Below are 26235 nucleotides of genomic sequence, written 5' to 3'. Positions count from 1 at the left end.
CAGAAACAGACTCACAGATTTAGAGAACAAACTAGTGGTTACCAGTGGAGAGAGAGAAGGAGGGAGAGGGAAGGGGGAAGGAGCAAGTTAGAGGTAGGAGTTAAGATGTGCAAACTACTATGTACAAAATAAATAAGCTACAAGGATATATTATACAGCACAAGGAATATAGCCAATTTTTTGAGGTTATAATTTTATTTTATTTATTTTTAAATTGCAGTATAGTTGACTTACAATGTTTCAGGTAGACAGCAGAGTGATTCAGTTATACATATACATATATATATACGTATGTATTCTTTTTCAGATTCTTTTTCATTATAGGTTATTACAAGATATTGAATATAGTTCCCTGTGCTATACAGTAGGTCCTTGTTTATCTATTTTATATATAGTAGAGTGTATTTGTTAACCCCAAATTCCAAATTTATCCCTCCCCTCTTTATCCTTTTGTAATTGTAACTTTGTTTTCTATGTCTGTGAGTCCATTTCTGTGTTGTAAGTTCAACTGTATCATTTTTTTTAGATTCCACATGTAAGTGATATCATATGATATTTGTCTTTGTCTGACTTACTTCACTTAGTATAATAATCTTTAGGTCCATCTATGTTGATGCACATGACATTATTTCATTCTTTTTATGGCTGAGTAGTATTCCATTGGATATTATACACCACATCTTTATTCATTCATCTGTTTTGGGGCAGTTATGTTGCTTCCACGTCTTGGCTATTGTAAATAGTGCTGCTATGAACATTGAGGTACATGTGTATTTTCAGTTATAGTTAGAGTTTTCTCCAGATATATGCCCAGGAGTGGGATTGCTGGATCATATGGTAACTCTACTTTTAGCTTTTTAAGGGACCTCCATACTGTCTTTCATAGTGGCTGCACCAATTTACATTCTCACTAACAGTGCAGGAGGGTTCCCTTTTGCCACACCCTCTCCAGCATTTATTATAGGTAGCCAATATTTTATAATAACTTTAAATGGAGTATAATCTAGAAAAATGTTCAATCACTGTGTTTTACACCTAAAACTAATAGAACATTGTAAATCAGCTTTACCTCAATAATAATAATAATAATAATAAAAAGGTACCAAGAGATAAAGGATGGGGAAAGGCCATGTGAAGATGGAGGAAGAGATAGGAGCTATGTTGCCACAAACCAAGGAACACCAGGAGCTGCCAGAAGTTGGAAAAGGCAAGAAAGGATCCTCTCCTTGAAATTTTGGAGGGAGCATGGCCCTGCGGACACCTTGATTTTGGACTTCTAGTCCACAGAAGTGTGAGAGAATAAATTTCTGTTGTCTTAAGCCACTCAGTTTGTGGGAAATTGTTGCAGGAAATTAATACAGAGCATAAAATAAAGTATGTTGGGAAATAGTGATGAGTTAGGGTGGCAGCAGTCTGATGTTACAATCATCTAATATTATTATTAGACTTATTAAGTCTTGTTTATACTTTATATTTATACATATTTATCACTATTAGACTTTAATTGTTCAACTCATTATTATTTATAGATTTATTATTACTATCCTAATCAAGCAGAATTTGACTAAACTAGCAGTGAAGAGGGCAGGCTTTGGAGTCAAACAGAACTGGGTTGAAAACCCCAGCTTTGGGTACATAGTAGCAGTGTGACTTCAAGCAAGTGATTTTGCCTCTTAGAGGTTTCCTCATCTATAAAGTGAGGATACCAAAACACTCTTCATCAGGTTATTGTGAAGATTAAGTGAAACATTTCATTTAAAAACATTTAGCCCAGTGCCTGGCACATAGTAAAAACCAGCCAACTTTAGTGACCAGAGCACATAGTAGGCCTACTCTTCCTAAAGTTGCCTCATTTAATCCCTATCCCATGATCCAGATGATTTTCTTCATTGTAACACCAGTAATTATCTTCTTTATTTATTGGCGCTCTTCCCAGCAGAATGTAGAATATAAACCCCATTAGACAGGGGCAGACTCTCACTTGTGGCTGGACGTCTGGGACCCAGCATAGAGCCTGGCACTTACTTATGAGATGGGTGGATGAGTGAATGAATAGTGGACACCTGTAAGTATTAAATGAAGACAAGATTAATCAATATCTTTCATTTTATTCCATCTGTGGTCCCAAAGAATTGCATTAGAATTCCTCTGCAATCCTTCCCTCCATCAACAATTTCTCTTGCCTACTGTTTTAAGCCCTTCTAGTAGGAACTCAGCCTCCCTGATATGCAAAATATGGGTGTCCTGGAATCTTCAAAACATGGGGCTGTTTTCTTGCTGGAAATAATGAACTGTGAGATGTCAGTCCTATGCCTGGCACATAGTAAGGGAACTTTCCTCTCCTCCTATTAGCTTTGTTTATAATTCACTGAAGGGTATAAAGGTGTGGAGGAGACAAAGGAGCTGAATTGAGAGATGGTTGGGAACAATTTGGGGATAATAAAATCTTTGTGAATATCTTCCTTTTTCTTGGAATTGGGTTAGAATGGGACACTGCCTGCTTCCAGGGGTACCTCCAAGTAGGACTTCACAAGATGAGTAAAATTCTCTGAGGATTCTGTGTCTCAAGTGATTTCAACCACCTCTGTATTACCCAGGTACCTAAAAGGACACAATGGTTGTGAGTTGTGATTATCAGAGTGTCAGAGAGGGCCACTGCTGTAATAATAAGATGCCCTGAGCTGGAGGCTTGTCAGTTACCTCTGCAAGAGGTGGATTAACACGCTTGATCCTCATGGCGTCACAGCTCTTGGTCCTCTCTGGGAAAGAGTGACCAGGAGGTAGGGACTTTCATAGCTCCAGAACCAAGGTGGCCCCAACAATTAAGCAGGAAGAAGGGCTGGCCAGCCATCCCATCTGATACCCTGAAACCCCAGGAGAATGATGTTCTCAGATTTCCTCTGAGTCCCTCACTGCTGAGCCTGAAAGCTCCTCCTGGCTCCTGTGGGCTCTGGAGAATGCAGGCTCTAAGCTGACATGTTGGGACGGTTGTCCTGACCTGCACTGAGCCTGTCTCAGACCTCTTGCCTCCTCCCACCTTACCACCCCTCATAAACTGTGTGCAGATGGGCATGGCCAGGCTACCCTTCAGGGGTCAGTGCCAACACTCATCAGTAGAAGGGGATAAGTGTTCAGACCTCTGGGGTTGGTTTAAGCAAGATAAGAGGGTCAAGGCCACAAAATCTTGTCCAGGGAGTGAAATGATTTCTGACTTGGCTTGTTTAAAACTGTGAAGGAGGCCTCATCAGCGATCAGAGCAATATAGAACTCTGGAGTCTGGCCCCTGGGTGATTTTCACATCAGCCTCTGTCTCAGTGACTGAAGACCGCGGGAAGTCTTCCTTTCCTTCAGGCCCGAGGCCCTTCAGGCGCTTCTTCCAGCGGGCCAGGCAGTGGTCTGCCGAGCTGCGAATCTCCCTACTCCTCAGGGCATAGATAATGGGGTTGACCATTGAGTTAGCAAGACAGAGTAAGGAGCAGAAGGCGAAGACCTTCTTGACCTGGTCACTTAGAGTGGTGGCCAGGCTGTAGACCATGAGGACCAGAACCGGGAACCAGCATATGAAGAGCACAGCCACCAGCACCCCCAGGGTCTTGGCCAACCGCACATCCAGCCTCATCCGGGCCATTCCTGGCACTTGCCTGTCCTGGTGCTCAGCCAAGCTGGCTACATGCTGATGGGCCTTCCAGAGGACATGCCCGTAGGTGTAGATGATGCCAGAGAAGAGGATGGCGATGAACAGGAGCCAGCCCAGCAGATAGTCATTGGGGATCAGGGGGAAAAGCTCAGAGCAGGGCCTGGGACAGCAAGTCCATCCCATGAGGGGCAGGTAGGAGACCAATGCTGAGAGGACCCACATGGTGCCAAGGGTCACCAGTGCCCTCCCACGGGTGAGTAGCGCTTTGTATGTAGGTGGGTAGCGTAGACAGAGGTAGCGGTCAATGGCGGTCAGGAGCAGGCTGCCTACAGAGGCTGTGAAGGTCAAAGTCACGCTGCCAATCTTCAGCAGGAAGACAGTTTTGGAATCCACACCGTGGAAGACGTGGAAATTTATAAAGTTGCAGGCGAAGATCACACTGGCCAGAAAGTCAGCCCCAGCCAAGCTGCTGATAAACAGGTACGAGGGCTTCTTGCGGAGCCGATGTGAGGACAGGATCAAGTAGAGCACAGCAAGGTTCTCCAGGGCGCTAAGCAGGCTCAGGGAGGTGCACAGCACTGCGATAGCTATCTTCTGGGAATTGCTCAGGACCATGTAATCCTTCATGGGGTTGAAATCCAAGCCATCCCGGGAGCCATTGGCTGCCTCTGTCTCCCAGCATCGCTCCATGGGGAGGGTCCCTCAGCTTCTGCTGGGCTTGCCAAGAGGCCCTTGCTGTAGTACAATGAGAAGAAGAAATGAGTCTTTTTCATTTTTTGGGAAGAGTGGGTTATTTATTTATTTATTTCTAGAGGAGTTACCAGGGATTGAACCCAGGACCTTGTGCATGCTAAGCACTCTCTCCCACTCCAAGTGAGTCTTTTTCAATCAGGGCAATAATGACCTCACTCATCACAGACTCTAGTCGAATCCTTTACCTGTGCGAGTCATATGTTGAAAGGATGATTTATATTTGTTGCTCTGTATTTTACCCTTTCTCCATCCATCCTAGAAGGGTGCTAGGTCTGTACTGGTTGCCTTAGGAGAGATCTGTGGGAATTCAAGAAGCAGAAGTGATCTGCAAGTTTTTTGGCCTTAAAAAAAGTCTCCACCTAAGATTTCCTTTCAAAAGTATACGAAATCTCCAAATCTTCCTCCAAAAGCCAAGAGGAAATCAAAACCAAGAAAACATGGAATCCAGAGTGAATTCCAGAGTGATGTTTACGCATTGGTGTTTTATTTTGCTTTGTTTGCCAGTTTTGGTAAGTAAGATGCTGAAATTTGTGGGAGACATGCCTTTGGTTTCATACCACTTGCTTTGCCAGATAAAACAGAGGAGTCTAGATATATTTGAATGTCAGATAATGAATCATTTTTTAGTATAAGTATGTCCTAAATATTGAGAAGAAAACCCAGGGCACCCAAATATTGAATGGGACATTATTAGATATTATTAGAAATCCAGCTCAAAATTTCTCTAGAGGGGTGTACTCTCTAGCCAGGTCACACACGATTTCCACATATAAAGGCCCATGGAATTTGAGCTCAAGATGCAAAATTACAAAATGCATAAGGAAACATGAATAAAAGTTAGCAGAAATGTCTAAATAAAATTAGACTTCCAAGGACTTCATGTAATTCTTGGGTTTATGTTATAAAATATGTTTAATATGATTAAACAATAAGGAATCAAAAAAAGTCATTACTTAATGAGAGACTAGGCAGATCTGGAAAAGGATCAAGTAGAATTTCTGGAAGTGAAAAGTAAAGTCATTGAAAAAAGAAATTCTCAAGCGTAGGTCACAGAGCAGAACAGACTAGTTGAAAAGCATTGATCTCAAAGGTGGAGCTGAAGAAACTTCTCAAAATGCAGCACAAGGATATAAAGAGATGGGAAATATGAAAGCGAGGTTAAGAGACATGAAAGGATGAATGAAAAGGTTTAAAATGGATTTAACAGGAGTTTCAGAAGGAAAGAATAGAATTGGTTTTAGGCATTGGGGAGGCCATATTCAAAGAGATGATGGTGGAGAATTACCCAGAGTTCTCTTGGACACAACTCCTCAGATTCAGAAATCACAGTGCACTTCAAGCAGAATTTCATTCACATGCATCATAATAAAACTCTAGAATGCCAAAGACAAGTGGAAAAAATTAAGAGCAATCAGAAATTAGAACACCTCCTCACACCATACTCAAAAATAAACTCAAAATGGCTTAAAGACTTAAACACAAGACAAGACACTATAAGCCTCGTAGAAGAAAATATATGCAAAACATTTTCTGACATAAATCTCAGCAATGTTCTCCTAGGGCAGTCTACCCAGGCAATATAAATGAAAACAAAAATAAAAAAATGAGACCTAATTCAACTTATGAGCTTTTGCACAGCAAAGGAAACCATAAGCAAAACAAAAAGACAACCTACAGAACAGGAGAAAATATTTGCAAAACATGAGACTGACAAGGGCTTAAATTCTAGAATATACAAACAGCTCATACAACTTAATAATAAAAAAGCAAACAACTCAATCCAAAAATGGGCAGAAAACGCAAACAAGCAATTCTCCAATGAGGACACACAAATGGCCAATAGGCACATGAAAAAATGCTCAGTATTGCTAATTATCAGAGAAATGCAAATCAAAACTACAGTGAGGTATCACCTCACACCAGTCAGAATGCCCATCATTAAAAAGTCCACAAATGATAAATGCTGGAAAAGGGAACCCTCCTACACTGTTGGTGGGAATGTAGTTTGGTGCAGCTGTTATGGAAAACAGGAGATTCCTCAAAACACTGAAAATAGATTTACCATATGATCCAGCAATCCCACTCCTGGGCATATATCCAGAGGGAACCTTAATTCAAAAAGATACATGCACCCCAGTGTTCATAGCAGCACTGTTTACAACAGCCAAGACATGGAAACAGCATAAATGTTCATCGACAGATGACTGGATAAAGAAACTGTGGTACATATATACAGTGAAACAGTACTCAGCCATAAAAAATAATAAAATAATGTCATTTGCAGCAGCATGGATGGACCTGGAGATCATCATTCTAAGTGAAGTGGGCTGGAAAGAGAAAGAAAAATGCCATTTTATATCACTCATGTGGAGTCTAAAAAAAAATAAGGCCACAAATGAACTACTTATTATTTATAACTTAGATGATTGATTTCTTAAATATGCCTAAGCACATTTGACTGTCCTTTATAACTGGATTACCGCATTCTGTTGATTCTTATTTTATGATTGGCTTTATTCCTTTGATAACTATATTAAGTTAAAAAAGTTAAAGCTCTGATCTGTTCTTAGAAACAATGATCAGTACATATATGAAACTAAAAAAATATGTGCAGTATATTATATATGTATTTACATGCAATATAATGTATATGTGCAGTCAAACTGTAATAATTCTACCTAATGAAACTGAAAAAGGAAAAAAAAGAATAAAATAATGCCATTTACAGCAACATGGATGGGCCTAGAGACTGTCATTCTAAGTGAAGTAAGCCAGAAAGAGAAAGAAAAATACCATATGATAACACTTATATGTGGAGTCTAAAAAAAAAAGACGAACTTATTTTCAGAACAGAAACAGACTCACAGACATAGAAAACAAACTTATGGTTATGGGGAGGGGAAGGGTGTGGGAAGGGATAAATTGGGAGTTTGAGATTTGCAGATACTAACTCATATATATAAAATAGATAAACAAGTTCATACTGTATAGCACAGGGAACGATAATCAACATTTTGTAGTAACTTACGGTGAAAAAGAATATGAAAAGAAATGCACGTATGTTCATGTATGACTGAAGCATTATGCTGTACACCAGTAATTGACACAACACTGTAAACTAACCATACGTCAATAAATATATATATACTATAAAAAGAAAAAGAAAAGCAATCAGAGAGAGAAGACACACTATCAGAAAAAGGAATCACCATTACATTTAAAAGCAGATTTGCCAGTAACAATTATAATAGCCAGAAGATGGAAGGAAAAAAGCTAAACTATCACTTAAAATAAAAAAATAGAAATAGAACTGTCCACCAATAGACCTTCACTGAAGGAACGTCTAAAGGATATGCCATCATTTAAGGAAATTCTAAAGGAGAGGGAGATTCTTCATAGCAGGAAGAACGGAAAGGCAAGAAGGAACTGTGAACAAATGAGTTGATAAATTAATGTGTAAATAAAACAAATGTCTTTATAAAGTAATAATAATAATAAATGACTGAGTCTGATTTGGAGGATATAAAAACAAAGTGGAAGTGAAATTGTGAATGACAGTAACACAAGAATGACAAGTAACACAAGCCAAGAGAGAGCTGAATAGAGTTGAAGCTTTATTTAGGAAGTGAATAAAGGCATTGATCAAATTTAGGCTGTAAAAAATCGGGCATTGTCTCTTACTTGATTTACTATAATAGCTTCCTAACTGACTCCCTGCTTTTAACTAGGCCTGTCTAATTTCAGCACAACAGCCAGGGTGATCCTTTTAAAATATGTCAGATCATACCACTCCTCTGTCCCAAACCCCACATGGCACCTATTCCACTCAACATAAAAGTCAAAGTACTTACAATGGCCTAGAAGTCTGCATGTGTTCGGGCCCCATTATCACTCTGCCCTCCCTACTAACCATGCTTCCCTTGATCAACTAGTGTTGGCCACACTAGCTTACTAATGGATTCTCTCTCCTGCCACAGGGCCTTCGCAAAATCTGTTCCCGCTGCCTTACTCTTTTCTATGCTTGGCTCAATCTTACCTTCTTCAAGTTGTGGCTGAAATTTTGCCTTTTCAATGACATCTACCCTATCATCCTATTTAAAATTGTAACTCACCTCACCCTCCTGCTTTTCTGGTCCCCCTCACTCGGCTCTATATGTATTTTTTCCATATCACTTATCACTGAACATATAATTTACATAATTTACCTATTTATTATGCTTTATTGTTTATTGCCACTAGAATTTGAATTCCCTAAGGTCAAGGAACTGACTATTTTGTTTACTGATATAAGGACTTAGAATAGTTTCTGGTACATAATAGGTACTCAACAAATATTTGTGGAACTGAACTGCAGTGGAATTGAATAGTGAGTGATTTTTAGCATTCCTTTTTCAGAAGTTGATAGATTAAGCAGATAATATACTTGTTGATAGGACATATAAGATTTGACAGTGTAATTAACAAGCTTGACCTAACAGTTATATATGGAACTTAGCACCCAATAATTAGAGAATACTCACTGTTTTCAAGCAAATGTGGACACTTACCAAACCTGGCCTCATCTTAGGTGAAAAGCAAATCATAATAAATTTTTAAGTAATTTGTAACATACAAACCACTTTTTCTGACCACAGTGCAAGAACTTAAAAAATATAACTAACAAATTTCGCAGGTATGAAGCTTCTGAATCAAAAAATCATAAAGGAAGTTAGAAAATACTTAGAATTGTAATGTATTAAAATTCATGGATACTGAAAGGGAAATTTATAGCCTTACATGCTCATATAAGAAAAGAAAAAAGACTAATGAGCTAAACATCCAACTCACAAAATTAGAAAAAGAACAACAGCATAAATACAAAGAAGGCAGAAGACGGAAATAATAAGACCAGAAATTGATGACATGGGAAAACAATAGAGAGTAAAAAGCCCTGACAAAAACTGAAACTAGTTCTTTGAAAAGATAATAAAACAGACAAACCTCAGGCAAGTTTACTTATAGAAAAAGGAGAGAACCCACAAATAAGAAAAATATCAGGCATGAAAGAAAAGGTATTGAACCTCAACAGATCCACAGAAATGCAAATTTCACTCCCATAGACTGGCAAAAAAAATGAATGTGACAATGTCAGGCACTAGAGAAGGTGTGGAGCAAGAAATTTCAGCGCTGTGATGAGGGTGTCAGTTGGCACGAACACTTTGGAGAGCAGTTTGGTAAAATCTAACAATGTTGAAAATGAGCCCCTTCCCTTGGATACACCAATTCCACTCCTGAGAATGTGCCCAAGGAGACACGTACAAGTATGTTCATTTCAGCATTTTTGAAATAGCAAAAAAAAAGAAAAAAAAAAAAAGAAAAAAATGTCCATCAACTGGAAAATGGATAAATTGTAGTACATTCATAGAAAGAAATACACAAAGCAGTAAAAAATGAACTAGAACTATATGTATCAACAAGGATAAATCTTAACCACACAACATTGAGCCCAAAGTCCAATTCCCTTAGAAGAATGGAGAAGATTTATAACACAGATGAAGAGAATAAAACTTGTAGGCAGTAGCAGAGGAATTAGAGAAGTAGGAGGGAGGGCAGGGTTTTTTCCAGACTAGACTAGAAAGCAATGCCTTGACTGAGGCAAAAGCAAAAAAGAAAAGCGCTCTTTTATGTAGGCATTTCTATGTATTCTTTAGTGGTTTCCCGCCCCCTCTACCTCAAAACATTAAACATTAAGACACTAAAAAGTAGCTACTATTGAAAAATGGAAAAGTAGGCGCATGAAAATTCACAACAGTATTGGTTTAAATGTTTTATTTAAACTCAAGTAGAATTTTTTGGCACTCATTTAAATTTTGTGGCTGAGGTGAGCTCCCCGCTTTCCTCACCCTGGTCTTGAGAGAGGTTCTCAGGGAGTGGGTGTTGGGAAGAGAGAGGTCTGTGGCTTCCGGGGCAGAGGTGTCTTGCTGTATCTGGAAACTTCACGGCATTTCCTTTTCTTTCTTTTCTTTTTTAAGGTGGGGGAGGTAATTGAGTTGACTTATTTTGATGGAGGTATAGAGGATTGAACCCAGGAACTTGTGCATGCCCGGCACACCCTCTACCACTGAGCTACAGCTTCCCCCTCCACAGCATTTTCAAATCTCCCCTCACAAGGACCTCCAGGGTAGGGTGTGCTGATGCTCACTTTATAGAGGAAGAAGGCTTAGGAATGATGAGCTCTCTGAGCTTTTGGTCCTCAGTTTCCTTGTCTATAAAATGGGGATAATGATGGTAACCCACCCTAGCGATAACTCATGTTATTAATTATTGTGAATTAATACATAAAATATACTTAGAAGAGAGCTTGGCACTGCAGGCACTTGCTGAGGATGACCTAGTTATTTAAGTGTGAGAACTGGGGTTCAACTCCAGCTCTGTCTACCTGCACCATAAACGTGGTTAGTCTGAATGGAGATGTGCCTTTTGTGTGAATACACACCAGATTTCAAAGACAGTACGGAAAAAAGAAGGTAAAAGAGCTCACTGATCATTTTTATATTGATTACCAGTTGAAATGATATATTGGGCTAAATAAATATTTATTTTGCCTGTTTCTTTGTATTTTTTTTTTTTAAGTGTGGTTACCAGGGCATTTTAAATGACAAGTAGCTCGTGGGACAGCGTTAGCCCAATGCAGCGCGCTGCACTGTGCTGACAGCAAGGTCAGAAGCGCACTCCTCCGCAGCCGCTGCGGGAGCCCCTGTGCAGCACTACTGGCTAACACAATTCCCCAAATAGTTCTGCTTTCTTGCACCTTTGCCCCCAGGGTTCCTTTCCCTGGCTCACCATTCTCCTGGACTCATCTTTTGCTCAGTGAAGGCTTGCTTGACCAACCCCCGCCACCACCATCCCGAGTCACACACCACGTTCCCAGTCTTAGTCTGCGTGTATTATAACCAATTCTGCATTAGTCTTGTCTCCAACCAGATTAATAAGTGCATTAACCAACACTGGTATGGAATCCAACTTCTACAAAATATTTTTCTTAGCCACAATCTAATGTAATCCGCATAATCACTGATGTAAGAATTACAATTATTGTGATTTCGTGGATAATGGAGGCTCAAAGAAGTTAAACTACTTGGAGGAGGAGTTTGTCAAGGTCAGGGACTGAGCCTTCATTATTTCTGGGTCTTCAGTGCCTTGCCCAATGCCTGCTACATGATGATGTTCAAAAACTGCTTAATGAATGGAATCCATTTGGATGGAAAGGGCTGTCTCCAAACAAATAGATCCCAAGTAAGAGTGTCAGGGAGAGGAAAGTACATCAAGTAGGAGATTCAAATCCTACCCCAGTGACCTTGTTCAAGATACTTAATGACTCGGTTTTCCCATTTCTCATCTGCAAAATGGGTTTTTGTGAGGATTTAAGTAAATTAATATAACCCATGGAAAGGCTTATTATTGTTATTATTATCATTAGGAGCATCTCCAAATGGGGATAATTCACCTGCTCAGTGAGGTTGTTGAGAACAATATGCCTAGTGTGTTATAAGAGCTTAATAAGTGGCAGCCTTTAATCCAGGGTTTTAAAAATTTTTAAGAGAGCAGAATGCTTTTTATCATCGATGGAACTCTTTTTCATAAATCAAGTAGAATCTGAGTTCATGTCACCTTTGTCCTCCCTTCTGGGCAGCTTAGATTCCTCTGTGGAGCCCTGAGGATCCAAGGAACAGACTGAAAACCTCTCATCTAATCCAACTCTATAATTTTACCATCAAGGGAACAGCCTAAGGGTGGGGATGTAATCTCCTACGGTTACCCAATGCAGAGCTGGAACATCACATCCCTCAAATCGCAATCAGAACTCTTGCTCTGTAAACATAGAGACGACCCAGGATTCAGGGTCTTAAGAGGAGCACCCTACCTCAAAAAGCTAAAAAGGGGTATTTCCCTGAGACCGATGCCCTTTGCTGAATGTTGCCACAGTCACCCCTGAGTAAGACAGGAAATGGTGCCAGTCAAGTCCTCAGCCCTGGACACGAATGAGTTACAGCTAGTGTATGCCTTTGTCAGCTCCCACATCCCCACTCTGCCATTCTGGAAGCTTCCCCCCTGCACCCCTGCAGCCCAGGTCCCATCCCCCTCCCACCCTTTTCTCATAGTTCCCTTAGGAAACAGCCCCCTCCCATCAGAGAATGGCTTACCCCACACAGAGTCCAGCCTAGAAGAGGAATGCTGGGGTGGCAGTGGCCCGCATTTGTGCCTCACCCAGGCCTGGCGTGGCCACCAACCTGTGGTTTCTGTCCAAATTAAATCAGGGCAGGAAATGCAGTCATTTGAATGGAGGTCCTAACAAGACAACATCCGACAACAGGATGCACAGAGCAACAGGAAACCCAGCTCCCGGCCTGCCTTCCCTCTGAGCAGATAGAAATCCCTTTTGGAGTCAGAGCTTCTGGCTTCCAGATGAGTTCCTCTAGGGCGAGGACTTGTCCAAATGCCCAGCCCAGAGAAAGACTCAGTGTTTGCTGCGCTGCACAGCTCTTCCACTTCCACCTCTGCCATGGCTTGTCATGTGACTTTGGGTAAGTCCCTTCAACTTTCTGAGCCCCTCTTCTCATTTGTGAAATGACAGTGACAATGCCTGTCCCATTCTCCTTGGGAAAACCGAATCATCTGACGATTGCCACCATGGCTCTTTAATCTTTACAGTAAGACTTTATGTCTGTGTGTTTGTTAGGGTGATATGGTTCGTTTGTTTTTTTTTTTAAATCAATGTGTTAGTGGAGTTCCAAATATTAGAAGCCACCGAGGCATGCAAAAATATTCTGTGACCTGATACTGTACAAATGTAATATTAAAAGAGAACCAACCAACCGAGTGCTTTCCCCACCTAAGAAAAATGCCAATGCCCCCCAGGCTATCTGACGCTCTTTCCCCAGAGAGTGCGTCCATGCTGCGGTGGGGATCCGGGGCCTGGAGCCCTGACTCCTGCCTGGTGTCTGGGAAGGGAAACTTGAGTGCTGGGAAACTCTCAGGGAAAGATACACCTGGGGTTTTTCCAATCTGAACTGAAAACGTGAAGTGAAAGCACGCTACAGTCACAGCTGGTCCCTCCGTGCTGCTGTGTTGAAAGCCTGAAGGCACCCGGGACAATGCGTGAAGTAAGACAGGGTACGGCCCTGATACACCTGCAGTGAGAAGCTGAGATTGGAGGCCAAGAGCCATTATTTTGATCTCTGACTGGGCATGGGGATGCCTGGGTTCCAGTCCCTGTTCTGCTACTGAGTGACTTTGGGCAGGTCCCTTCTTCCTGGGTCTTTCTTTTCTCATCTTTGAAGTAGGTGGATTGACTGGGTCACGTCTTAGGTCTTCTCCTGGAAACTCACCATTTCGGCTTCCCCATGTCACAGGCTTGGCAACCAGATCTCCCTGGATTCAAATCCAGCTCTGTACCTTATGGGCTGTGTGATGTTGGGCAAGTTACTTCACCTATCTGAGTCTCTGTTTCATTCATCTGTAAACTGGGAGAAATACTATCCATATCACATTGTTGTGCAATCAAGTGGTCAAAATTTACTAAATGTATGGTGCTGGGCCTGGCTAATGAAAGGTAGGAAATATTCAGTAGAGTTTGTTAATAGGATTCTTACAGGATTCCATGCTTGTCTTGTCCAAATCTCTTCTGAGAACTGAGGCAGGTAGAAAAGCTCTCCACTCATCCTCAGCTGACACTTTACTACCATGAAGGCCAGACCATCACATTAAAAAAAAACCCTGTTTGACTGGCATGAGCAATCCACCGGTAATAGACCAAGGTGACTCTCTTGTCTTGCTTCACAGCAGGCTGGGCTCTTGGCACTATGTCTTGTGGTAGGAAGGATGTCATGGGAACTTCCTTCCACATTTCTTCTCCTAGTCCCCCTCTGTGCTTGGTAGCCCTTGGCTGCAAGATAGTTTTCCGGAGTTCTGGGCTGTGGGCTATGTTTCTTTGCCCAAATCTTATTTTTTTCAGGCCCTCTATCAAAAGCCACCTCCTCCAGGAAGTATTCTCTGGTTTCTCTTTACCTTACACCTCCAGGTGGATGAAACTCATTGAGTCCTACTGCATGGATCACTGTCTACCTTCCTTGCATCCATTCCTCACCCTGCTTCCTGGACTATGAGCTTGTAATCTTGAGAGTAGAATTTGGGTCAAGGAGTGGAGACATCTTTGTATTCTATTCCCCCTCACACCAAAAAGAACCTCCAGTAGGTTCTTGGTTGAGATCTTTTCACGGAGGACCTGAGCTAAGCTAAGTAGCCCTCTGGAGATGCACTCAGCCCACAAGGCAATCTGATGCCCCCTGAGCCACCACTCCCTGTTCACAAGCCATGGCAGACATCACCCATCAGTCCCATCCTGCACCCTAAGCCTCACTCTGAGCTTCTCCCCATAGTGCTCCTGACCCACAGATCCAGATTTGCAGAAAGAGGCAGAACCACAAGCAGCAAGTCAAAAAGCAGAAAGTTAACTAGAAGATTCCAGGCTCTTTGACCTTGTAAACAGACCACCAGGATAGTCATTTCTAAAATGGTTTTGGCAGGGGAGGTGGGACAGCATGTGAGGAAAGGAACTTAAAATTTCTCAGGTGATATAAGTCACAGGAGAAGTTTACTGATGTGAGGCAAGGTATGGAAATTGCCCTGGGGCAGGGGTGAGGGGGTGGGGGGTGATGCACCAGGCTGCCAAAGGGGTTATTTCTCAAACTCATTTCTTTAGTCTATTCCTCCTGGGATTTCCAGCCCTTGAGCACAGGGCCTGGCACAAAGTAGGCACTTAAATATTTTAACTTATTGAATGAATGACCGAACAAATGTCTCTTAGGAAAAAAAGCAGATTTCTTCAGACAGACTTTCGTATTTCCTTTTGCTTCAGCTGCCAGGAAGCTCAGAGCTAAATGCAAAGCAGGCTGGCAGTCCTGGGTGATTGAGTCCTGAGGCTGGTTCCTCATTCACTTATTGCTCCTTTTACAGGTTTCCAGTGCTTTGCTTTTATTTTGACAGTCCTAATTCATAACATAGGCCACCTCCAGTCCTTTTAGGAAAGAATTTGTAATTTACAGACTTGGGACAAAAGATCATCATTAAGGTTTCCTCTATAATTCCTTTCTCAAATGTCTATTGGTTGTCAAAGAAACCCAGTCTCCATGAATCTGCCTTGTGGGGACCACGGATTCTGTCCTGAGTCTGCAGTCCACTCACCATGCCTCCTCTCCACCCAGGGGTCTGTGGGGTTCCCACCTGCTGTCTGGACACTCATTCTGCCTGGACTTTTCTTCCTCATTTGGCTGTATCATCTGTAGCCTCTCTCACGAGGAATTTAGCTGAATGATATCTGAGTCGTCTTTCTTCTGTAATGAAGGTTAAATGCCAAGGCTTTGGAATGAAGCGTTGCTGGATTCAAATCTCAACTCTGCCACTGATAAGCTGTGTGATCTTGGGGCAAGTTACTCAAACTCTATGAGCCTCACTTTCTTCATCTGTAACTGGGGAAACGAATACCTGTGTTCTTCTTCTTTTTTAACTGTTCACAAGTTTATTTCTGAGTTACAAAATTTTTTTTCCCCTGTAATACCTGCATTCTTGATGTGCAGATTAAATAATTATTTAAAATAATGAAGCAGTAGCTTGGCTGCCTGATTGAACGATAGAGCGTGTGTTTGACATAGCAGAAAGAAAAGGGCCCCAAGTTAGGAAGCAGATACTCAGGGTTTGAGCCTGGCACTGGTTAATTCTACAGAGAAGTCGCTTGCTCTCTGTCGCCCCAGGACTGCCATCTGAAAGGAAGATTGGAGGATAGTGATGATGGGTGCTTGGCATTGTGCTAGCATTCTCTGCTCAGTATCTTATTTAAACCTGGTCTTATTATTATTTTCCATATTTGATAGATGAGGAAATTGGGGTCCATGGATGTTGAGAGACTGGCTGGGGCCACCAGGAACCTGTGCCCTTGTTCTCTTCTGAAGACCCATCCTATTGCTTTACATTCTTCACATCCTCCAAATACTTGGTAGATTAACTGACTAATCTGAAATCTGCCCACAGGACAGTTTTGTAGAGTGTTTTCAAATATCTTCTTCCTCTTTTCAACCACCTTATATTCCAGCCACTTCTTTTTTAGAGAATGGACGAGTAATGCCCATATTCATATCATACTTGACAGTTTGCACAGCAGGGGAGGCCTCACGGCTATTATCTGAGGCAGGTAGCGTTCCTTGAGCAAATGGGTTCAGAGAGGGCAAGTTACTTGCCCCAAATTCACAGCAAGTGGCAGGTGAAGCTAGGACTTGAGCCTTTGTGTTATGACAAAGTCAAGTTGGTAAAGGGACAGAATCTAACGCATGACCCTGCCCACAGTGACACCAGACACAGGCAATCTTTGTCTTCAGTCCCAGGGGCAAATCACATCTCTTTTCTCTTTTTGGCTTTGTCCTCTTCTGACCAGTTTCGCTCAGTCATGCCTCCATTGCTACCATTAGCTGGCTTAGATTTTGGTCCTGTCCCTACCAGCCTGGTGAAGTCCTGATCTCCTCAGCCCCCAACAGATTTTCCAGGCAGGCTGAGTTCTAGTCCTGCCTCAGCCAAGCATTATCTTTGTACCCTTGGATAAAGTCACTTACTTCATTCACTTCTTTTCCACAGTTTCCTCATCTGTGAAATGGGAATAACAAATAGTACCTATCTTATGGGTGGTGAGGAAGCAGGAGGATTAGTTGGGATAGTGTCGTGCTTAACACAGTGCCTGGCACACCATAAGCCCTTCCCCAAGGGCAGAGGATATACATGTAAGATGTATGGGTACTATAGCTGTCTCCTCACTTTCTCAAGTTCTTTGCTAGTTGGCAAGGAGTAAGAGTGACAATGTCATCTCTGCTGTGCCCTTGGGCTGGTGCTGAGGTAGTCAAGGAGGGAAGTGGGAGGCAGCGTTAGGAGAGTGGAGGGAGAAGATCCTGTGTTCATTTGGGATTTTTGGAGCTGAGTGAACAGAAGGCTGAGAACGTGCCTGACTGATTCCTAACCAGCCCGGGGTAAAGAAGTCAGCCTGTAATCATGACAAGATCCCAAGGCCAAGGAGACAGGAGTTTGGATTCTGGTTCTAGTTTTGGGTAGAACTGATACCTAAGATCCTCAGGCAAAACAGTCCCCTTCTTGGGAGGGTCTAGCTCAAGTGGTAGAGCACATGCTTAGCATGCATGAGGTCTTGGGTTCAATCCTCAGTACCTCCTCTAAAAAATAAATAAGTAAATAAATCTAATTACCCTCCCAAAAGTTAAACAAACAAACAAACAAAAAACCACACACACACACAAACCAGTTCCCTTCTCAACATCCATCTGCACCAAGAGGATATCTCTTGAGATCTCAAAAACTTTCCAATTGTAAATTGTGCAATTAACCACACGGGGTGGGGCGGGGCAGAGGTGGGGGTGGGTGGGGGGATTTGTCAGGTTGCAAAAGAGCTGGCTTGAGAAAGCCTAGAGCCACAGTTCTCAAACTTCATGGTCTCAGCACCCCTTTACCATGTTAAAAGTCATCCAGACTCCGAAGGGCTTTCCCTGATGTAGGTTACATCTTTCAGTGTTTACTGGATTAGAAAATAAAGCTGACAACTTAAAAACTATATTTAATAAACCTGTTGCATGTTCATAGAAATAATATGTTTTTAATGAAAATAATTGGAGGGGACAGCAAACCTCTTTATTGTCTGGCGGCTGGCTGGATTCTCATCTCTGCTTCTGCGTTCAGTCTGCTGTGATATGTCACTGTGGTTAAAGTGTATGAAGAAAATGAATTTGTCCTCGTCCCCTAGTGCTTCCTTTGTGGCAGGCACTGCAAGGAGGCTTTTTCACCTGCACTGTCTCCTTTATCCTGCAAACGGCCCTTGCTGGTAGACTGTCTTATTTTCACTGTCTTAGAGGTGAGGAAGCTGAGGCTCAGCTAGATGGATTTGCCCAAGGCCACGTGGCTGCTGGGTGGCAGAGTCAGAACTCACAGGCAGGCTGCTCTGTGCTCTGCACAGCTGGGGCCCCAGAAGGCAGGTGGGCCCAGATGGAGGGGGACGAGGTCTCTCTCACACTCTGGGCAACAATCTGTTCTCTGGTCTCCTTTCCTCCTTGGACCATTTTCTGTAACCAGAGCCTCCAACACCAACCTTAGTGGCCAGGGCTCTGGAACGCCAGCTCCCAGAGAGCAGGTGCTCACTGTCTGTCTTGTTCGCTACTGTGTCTCAGGTGCCTAGAACGCTGCCTGGCACCTGGCAGCTGCTCAAAAAATATCTGTCAGATGAATTAGTCAAAGGAGTTCTCTGACACTTGTGAAAATCCTCAAGGAGGGTTACCTTCAACAAGATTCTCAGAGTAGATGCAACTGATTGATTTCTAGGGGAAAAGATGGCTTGACGGAATATATATCAGCAAGAAGGGCATCCTGGACTAAGGTTTCAAAACTGACTCTCAAAGGATCTGTGGCAAGAGGACTTAGGAAAAGCCTTTGAGAGCGTGAACTGCCTCGCCTGGAACATATGGGTGAGAGTGGGATGGGGGACTGTACCTTAATACCAATTGCTTGCAGTGGGCCACGCACTGGGCTTCGCATGTAAACTCAGTTACTCCTCACAACAAGCCGGGGAGGGTGGTGCTGTTCTCATGTGGTCTCTCTTTCACAGTCCAGGAGACAGAAGCACGTGGAGATGAGGTCACTTGCCTGAGGTTATACAAAGGGGCAGAGCCCAATTTGAACCCAGGTCCAGGCCTGTCATCCTCACACCTCCTGCTCCAGGTTGCTCAGCTGGATCCCACAGCTTTCTCCTGGGGACCTTTATGCTTTCTGGGGGGAGCTTTTGACTTCCTGTAAGTACATAAGGTTCCCTGTTTCCTACTTCACCAGATTCCAGGGTTCAGAGTCTCAAGAGGAGCACTCTGGGTCTCTGCTCATTGTCTTCATTTTTATAATAGGAACTAAAAGGCTTATGTTCCTCTTTCAAAGAAAATTTTCAGAACTCAGTCATTAAAGTCTAAATGCCTGATAAGACTCTCTGGCTCTCCCTTGCCAGGCAGGTAGCTTGCTGCTGCTGAAAACTTGGTCTGGAGTTACTGGGAAGTGTGGTGAGGGAGCAGGTGGGTTTGGGAGCACTGCTAAAACTGTTCAAATTACACCTAGAACTGGCTAGTCACCCCTTCTGCCCATGAAATGCTCTCCTGTAGGACAAGCGTGTAACCAGGGAGACGGAGAGGCCCTTGAATGATGACTTTTCACGGCAGCTTCTCTGTATACAGCAGAGCATAGGAGAAGGTTAACCACACGGTGGCTCTTCTGAATCCTCTGTGGTTTCCCTGCAGGCTGCTCTACCTCTTCCTGGTGTGGCCAGATCCCAAGGGTGGGGTCCCCATCTAACTTTGATTCTGATTGTTTCTAGGGTTACAGCAGTGAGGGTGGAGGTTACAACTCAGGCTGGTTCCCAGAGCAGAGGCGGGAGTGGTGGGGTGATGATGCGGAAAACCCTGGAGGCTCAGCTCTTGAAACACGCTGGCGATCATGGCAAAAATAGAAAGTTACACTGAAAGGGCGCTAACTGTATACTGTGTGCCAGACACCGTGCTATGCGCTTGACGCATTAACTTATATACTCCGCATTACAAGCCATATACTCTACATGACAAGCTAGTGAGGGGTCTGGTATCACTCCCATTGTACGATTGGGGAAACTGGCACCAACAAAGAGACTGAGTAATAGGGCTTCAGGCTACTAAGATCTGTGGGTGGTGATAGAGTGGCTGGAGGGTCACAGGGGCAGCTGGACAGAGGCTGATGATAAATTAATCTTGGTGTGGGCACTCAGGCCATGGAGAGATGAGGAGAGGCCAGAGATGGGCCAGACATCTGCGCAGGTGACCTTCACCCACGCTCCACAGTAGCCCTTTAGGACAGAATGAATTAATGTGCATCTGGGGGTACCATTTCCGGCCTGGGATTTGGGATCAGATCCAGCAGCACGGATTCCTTCAGTACACTAACCGACAATGGGGCCTGGAGTTCTATCTCCTGCTTCTGTGAAGAGAGCTGGTTAACAGGTCAGGATCAGCTTAGAATAAGAAGGGAAAAGATAGACAGAGATTTAAGAGACAGCCCTGAGTCACAGTTGTGAGTTTTGATTCTACCCCTTATTAAATCTGTGGTCTCTTGGGCAAATTACCTCACCATCCTAAGCCTCAGTGTCCTCATCTGTAAAATGGGGAGAATGAAATTATCTCCGCTCAGGGCTGTTGTGAGGAGTGAAGGGGGTGGTGGCACGTAGAAAATGCATAGCACAGTGCCTGGCTGGCACTTAATCCATTCTGGATAAATGTTAGCTACTGTGTTTCTTGTTTTTGTGTCCATTTCCTCTGTCAGTTTACTAAAGGATCACATTCAAAATCTAAAGAATAAAATAAAATAGAATGAGGTGATAGGACTAAACCATCTCTTTTGACTCAGGAACTATCTCACAGTAACATATAATTTTACACACCCTGCTGAGGATTATTTGGACTATGTCAATAATGTTCTATGGTCCATGAAAAGGAAGTGTTTTTAAGTCAAGTGTACTATTTTTAATAAGCGTATTATTTCAAAAATTTCCCTAGCATTTATTTTATTTAAATCATATGCATCATGTGTGAAAACAAAGTTGACTTCTCCCCACTTTCTCAGTGGCATATGTGCTTGATTTACTTTAAATTCACCACATAAGAAAATGCATGGTTGCTGGACAAACTTTAAAGTGATGTCTTATTGGGGAGCTAAATGCACATTAAGATGGACTGAAATGTAACAAGAGGACAGAAATCACTCTCATGAGCGGGGGGGTTTGCATTCTTGCATTTGATGCCTGAAAAGATGATCTGTACCTTTTAAAAATAATTTGATGTTTGTTATATGGCAAGATAAGATAGATCTCAGGTCCCTATTTGCAAGCACCCCTCTGCATAGGCCTTGCAGGTATAGCTCACCTCTACGCCCAACACAGGGCAAGAAAACACAGGCCAAGAAAGAGTACATATTATCTTCTCTTTTTAACAATCTTTGAAATTTTGTGACTTACAAGAATTCACTGATAACCAGATTTTACCAGATAAATGCAATTTATGAATCTTGAAGCAAATTTGCAAAGGGGGCATCATCTTCTTTCTAGTTCCCAGTACTTTCAACCTCAGAGTTCCCTTTGCTTCCTTTCATTAATCATTGGTTCATTAAAGGTATAAATGAAACAATATAAGATTAAGAATAAGACCATTGTAAAACCATGTACCAGCCAAAGCCAAAGTGGATTTTGCAGCCTGGTTGGGAGTCATTAGGTTATAATTTGTTTGATCACACTAACTTTCTGGGATTCTTCCACTTATCTTAAGAGGCTCTTACACTGAGAAAATATCTTTTAAATACCAAGATAATTACTCACTAATTTAAAAAAATGGAAACATTCTAATAATGTGAACCTTCTGGTAGACCTCCTTCCCTTTTGGGAAAAGCTGGTGGAAAGTAGTGAACAGGCAGACCTGGGCTTGACTCTTGTCCCTACCATTTACCTGCTGTGTCTGAGCCTCAGAGGCCTCATCTGTCCAGTGGGTATTATTGACACTGGCCTCATGTGAAGACTTAGAGAAGGTCCATGAAGCACCTCACTACCCACTGGCCCTCAGCAGGCTCCTAACCCCTGCCGTTGGCTCCATCAGGTTCCCCAGCACCCAGAGAGATTCACAGAGACAAATTGAGGACTGACTCATTGAGTTCCGACAGAGGCAACACCGTGAACACAGCTGTGGTTCTCAAAGAGGAACTTTGGGGTGGCCCCAAACCCCAGGGAGAGGAAAGCAGGGGGACTGTGGTGGGAGGGGCTGCCTCTGACTCACAGTGTGAGCAGATCAAGGGGCCTCCCCTGTGGAGGTGGGAGCAGGTGGGGGAGGAGAGGAGAAGCAGCAAGACCCACAGGATACCCAACCCACCCACGCAGTCACTTCTGCCCGAGGCCTCACCAGCATCTTCCCCATCTGGATAGGACGCCAAGAGCCTTCCTCCCCACGCTTGGGTCTAATGACTCTGGGGAGGCTCCTCCCCACATGATCTACCTCCTTGATCTGCCCTGGTCTGCCATTTTCTTTCCTTTGGGGTCTTCGCTGCCTAGGGGTGAGGGCAGGACACACCCCATCTGTGTGGACCCTACCTCTCCAGGGGATGGTGGAAGAGGCAATAGTGGTCTTGCCCTTTCCTGACCTCTGCTGAGAGGGGGCTGACCACTCCTCGAGCCTGCAGAGTGCTCACGAGGCGCTTTCCACACCCGCCCTCCTGTTTGGTTCTCACCACAACAGAGTGCGGTTCTGGATTCAGACCGACCTGGGTTTGCGTCTTGGCTTTGCCGTGTGACCAGCTGTGTGACTGTGGGCAAGGTCTCACACGCGTGTGAACTTGTTTCTCACCTCTCAAATGTGGGTAGCGGTGGCAGATTCCTCACGGGCTGCGGCGAGGATTGACGAGGTGAGGCCCCAGCAGGTAGCTCGAGGACGCTCAGTAAAAAGCTTCAGAAAATAAACACGCACCCCTTTGAGACAGGCAGGTAACGCAACTATAGTTTCATTTTTAGAGTTGAAGAGACTAAGGTTTAGAAAGGCGATGTGACTCAGCCAAGGTGAGCTGACTAATGAGGGAGACTAGAAGATTCGGTGATTGACAGTACCAGCTTTGGGGCCCACAGAGCAGGGTTCGACACGGGCTCCACTCCTCCTTGGCCACGTGATCTTGAGTGAGTCCCCATTGACTTTGAGCCCTGGTTTTCCTTCTCTGTGAGGTAGGACAGCCTGTCTCCCTTCAAAGGGCTCCCTCGGTGTCTCCTGGCTTGGGGACTTTTGGCAGGGGTGCGAGGAGAAAGCAGAAGCTATTTGAAGACAGCCCTTCTTCCTGTCCTTTGTGAAAACCTCAATGAGAAGGTTAAGCTGGTGTCCCAGGTGGGTGGGGAGAGAAGAGCCTGCGTCTGTGACCCAAAGCCAAGGAGAAAGGAGAGATGGCCCCACACAGGAAAGGGACCAGAGGTCATGGGTCCCTTGCTTTCTGGCTTGGAAGTGCCTTGGAGAGATGGCGGGACCTCTGGGGGAAGTTGCCAGGTGGCACACACTGGAGACTGAACCAAGACACAGTGGATTCGAGTCAACAAAGAACCTGGACTCCAGGCATGCCAGGGAAGTGGACAGGGCTGGACTTCGGGGAATTAAAGCCCTTTGGACAATGGACATTCATCCATGGGAGGAGCTGGGGTAGCTTCTCTCACTGTGTGCTCTTTAGGTGACCCTAAGAGTTGGTGTGTGATGCTAGAAGGTGGGGATGAGGGCCGAGGGAAGCTCAGTACAGTCTGAGTTCAATTTCTGACCAGCCTAGTAGGATGAGTGCTCAGAGACTAACTGAATATGCTTTAGTAAGAATGAATAAAAGAACCTTTTATGCACATCTGAGAGCATGGGGTCAGATTAACAGAGGCAACAAGCTGAGGAGGGAGGAAAAGAGACTGGCACTGGAATGCTCTGCTCAGCTGAGCCTGGCCATCATTCTCCTGCCTTAAACTGGCCTTAACCAGCCAAGGGTAATGGATGTGCTTCATTGATAGAAATTGATGCTGGGGCCCATGGCAGGTTAGAGGGCCATCTCTGGGTGAGCCACAGGGTGGTTACAGGGCTGGGACCAGTGTCATCAGGATGCTACCTCCCAGGACCTCCCCACATTCCTCCCCAGCCCCTCCTCCACATCAGTCCTGGTCTTCATGCCCCGAGGGTGTCTACTCACCACCCATTCTAAGGGAAAATAGCCCCCAGCTCCATGTACCCTCATCTCTAATCCACAGCAAGGGCAGATGGGGTGAAGCTCAGAATCTCTACTTCAACAACTTGCTGAGCCCAGCGCTGGTGCCCATCCTGGTGCCAGTGTCATCCAGGTAACCCTCCCACAAGCCTATGAGCGATGGTCTCAGGCCCAAATTTCTCAGAAGAGGAAGCTGAGTGGGAGAGAAGTGGAATGGTTTGTCTGAGGCCATAGGGTTACCAGCGGCAGCACTGGGGTTCACCCCCGGCACACTGGTCAGCACTACTGTTCGTGCAGTGGAACCTCCAGGGAAGTGGACCTCTGGCCTCCTGAGCTTACTGCGGACTAGACTGTACTACCGAGCTGCCCCAATTGGGCAAGCTGCGTCTCCCTGTGGTCAGTTTCCTCACCTGTAAGACGAAGGCCAGGACTTACCATATGGTCTCTAAGGCCTCTTCCAGCCCTAGTCTTTTGGGGTTCTTTCCTGGCCCACTGTCTTCTATTTAAGCCTGCATCTTGTAAGTGGTTGGAGAGTGGGCTGTGGAGCTGGAGTGCCTAAGTTCAAGCCCAGCGCGTTCGCTTACTGCCCTTGTGACCTCAGGTAAGTCACTCAGCCCTCGTCTGTAGAGTGGGGAATGCTGATCGCACTTACTGCAGACTGTGGTGAGGGTGAAATAAGTTAAATCGTGAGAGGCCCTTGGAGCAGCACCTGCCACTCAGTGGAGGCTGGGATGATCACCCTCTGTCCTGACTTTGATGGATATGACAGCTGGGAGCTGCTTCTTGTCCTGTTGGAGGGTGAGGATTGCACCAGCCCTGAGCCTTCCCGGGGCTGGTCTTGGAAAACCTCAGGAATCCTCCTAGGACGTCTATCCCCTCGCCCTGGGGCAGCCCCATCCAGCCTCTTACAATCCCGGAGGGCCGGAGTCAGGTAAGAATTCAGGTTTTCTGGGATGAGGAAGAAGCCCAAAATAAAATAACAACAAAAAAAGCTACTCACGGTTGCCTGTGGCTGAGCTCCCTGACCCTGCTGGGCGCTGGGGAGTCCCAGTGGTGGTGTGTCTAAGGCTGGGACCTGGGTTCCAGTCAGAGCTCCAGTTGGGCTTCTGCCCCCAAACCAGCTTTCTCTTGCTTTTGCTTTCTCACAGATGAGTGAGTGTGGGTTGCTCTGGCCTTCCGTCCCTGTCACCACTTCCCCTCCGGGTCCCCAGTGCCACAAGATTCTTGCCCTTGCAGTTCAACTGTTTCTCATAAGGTTCTCTGGCCAGGGTAAAGGCCCTGGAGTCCAATCCAGCCTAGCTGTTACAACTTTGAACAATTCACTCAACCTCCCTAAACCTTAGTTTCTTCATCTGTAAAATGGGGATAATGAACCAGCCTTATACAGATCAACTAAGAGAACATTCCATTCTAGTGTCTCTTCCCCACCAGACCAAATCTTTGAAATCCAAATGCCTTTAGGCACCAGGCAGATAACATAAATGGGTAGAGGGTGCTGGTACGGGGCAATAGGGAGTGGAGGGGACTGTGGGGAATGAGGGAACATCTCTAAGCTCCAGGCAAACCTTGCCACTTGGGAGTGCAGACCTAAATGCCAGATGTTCCAAGCATTTGGAAGATGTGCCACATTTTCCAAGAGATACTAGAAATCCTGATTTTTATGTAACGGCTTCCAACTTTAGAATGTTGACCACAAAGTCAAATCTTTTAAAAATGCTATGTGGGGCAAATCAAACACCATTTTCAGTGTATGTTCGCTAGACCATGAGCTGCCTGAGGGCAAGGAGTGTGTCTCTAATGCCCAGTCCTGACATAGTTCAAACTGTTTTTACACCTGTTATCACATAGAATATTTAACGAGAATCTACTTCTCCCTTGGGACACACAGATGAGTATGATAAAGTTCCTGCCCTCCTAAGGTAATGACCTTGTTTCATCTCATCAGATCTTTTCACGTACTGCTCCCCAAAACCCAGGCCCCAAGGGATAGAGCTGGGCCAGTA

General features: G+C 44.2%; 1 protein-coding gene across 13 annotated transcripts; it reads right to left on the bottom strand.

Annotated features, from left to right (window-relative positions):
- Positions 1-176: 176 nt before the first annotated feature.
- Positions 177-25374, bottom strand: CNR2 (cannabinoid receptor 2). 13 transcript variants are annotated; one of them, XR_010383933.1, is made up of 5 exons: positions 25233-25374; positions 22864-22962; positions 5676-5763; positions 3138-4372; positions 177-2063 (listed from the first exon to the last, which is right to left on the bottom strand). XR_010383933.1 is itself a non-coding variant. In XM_064493926.1 (5 exons), the coding sequence occupies exon 5, from the start codon at positions 4325-4327 to the stop codon at positions 3245-3247; it is 1083 nt and encodes a 360-aa protein (XP_064349996.1). In that variant the 5' UTR covers positions 4328-4372; positions 4576-4687; positions 5676-5763; positions 22864-22962; positions 25233-25374; the 3' UTR covers positions 2089-3244. The 13 variants fall into 13 exon arrangements, 12 of the variants coding, with proteins under 12 accessions (XP_064349996.1, XP_064350000.1, XP_064349995.1 ...); XM_064493926.1 differs by lacking the exon at positions 177-2063 and adding an exon at positions 4576-4687 and having other exon boundaries at positions 2089-4372; XM_064493930.1 differs by lacking the exons at positions 177-2063; positions 5676-5763 and adding an exon at positions 18962-19114 and having other exon boundaries at positions 2089-4372; positions 22781-22962.
- Positions 25375-26235: the final 861 nt, after the last annotated feature.

The sequence above is a fragment of the Camelus dromedarius genome, chromosome 14 (assembly GCF_036321535.1).
Source record: "Camelus dromedarius isolate mCamDro1 chromosome 14, mCamDro1.pat, whole genome shotgun sequence".
NCBI lineage: Eukaryota > Metazoa > Chordata > Mammalia > Artiodactyla > Camelidae > Camelus > Camelus dromedarius.
Note: the sequence above shows the minus strand (reverse complement) of the source record. Positions and strands in the feature narration are given on the sequence as shown.

Excerpts from the sequence above, each read along its gene's own strand:
- CNR2 (XM_064493930.1), bottom strand. The coding sequence starts at position 4,327 with ATGGAGCGATGCTGGGAGACAGAGGCAGCCAATGGCTCCCGGGATGGC.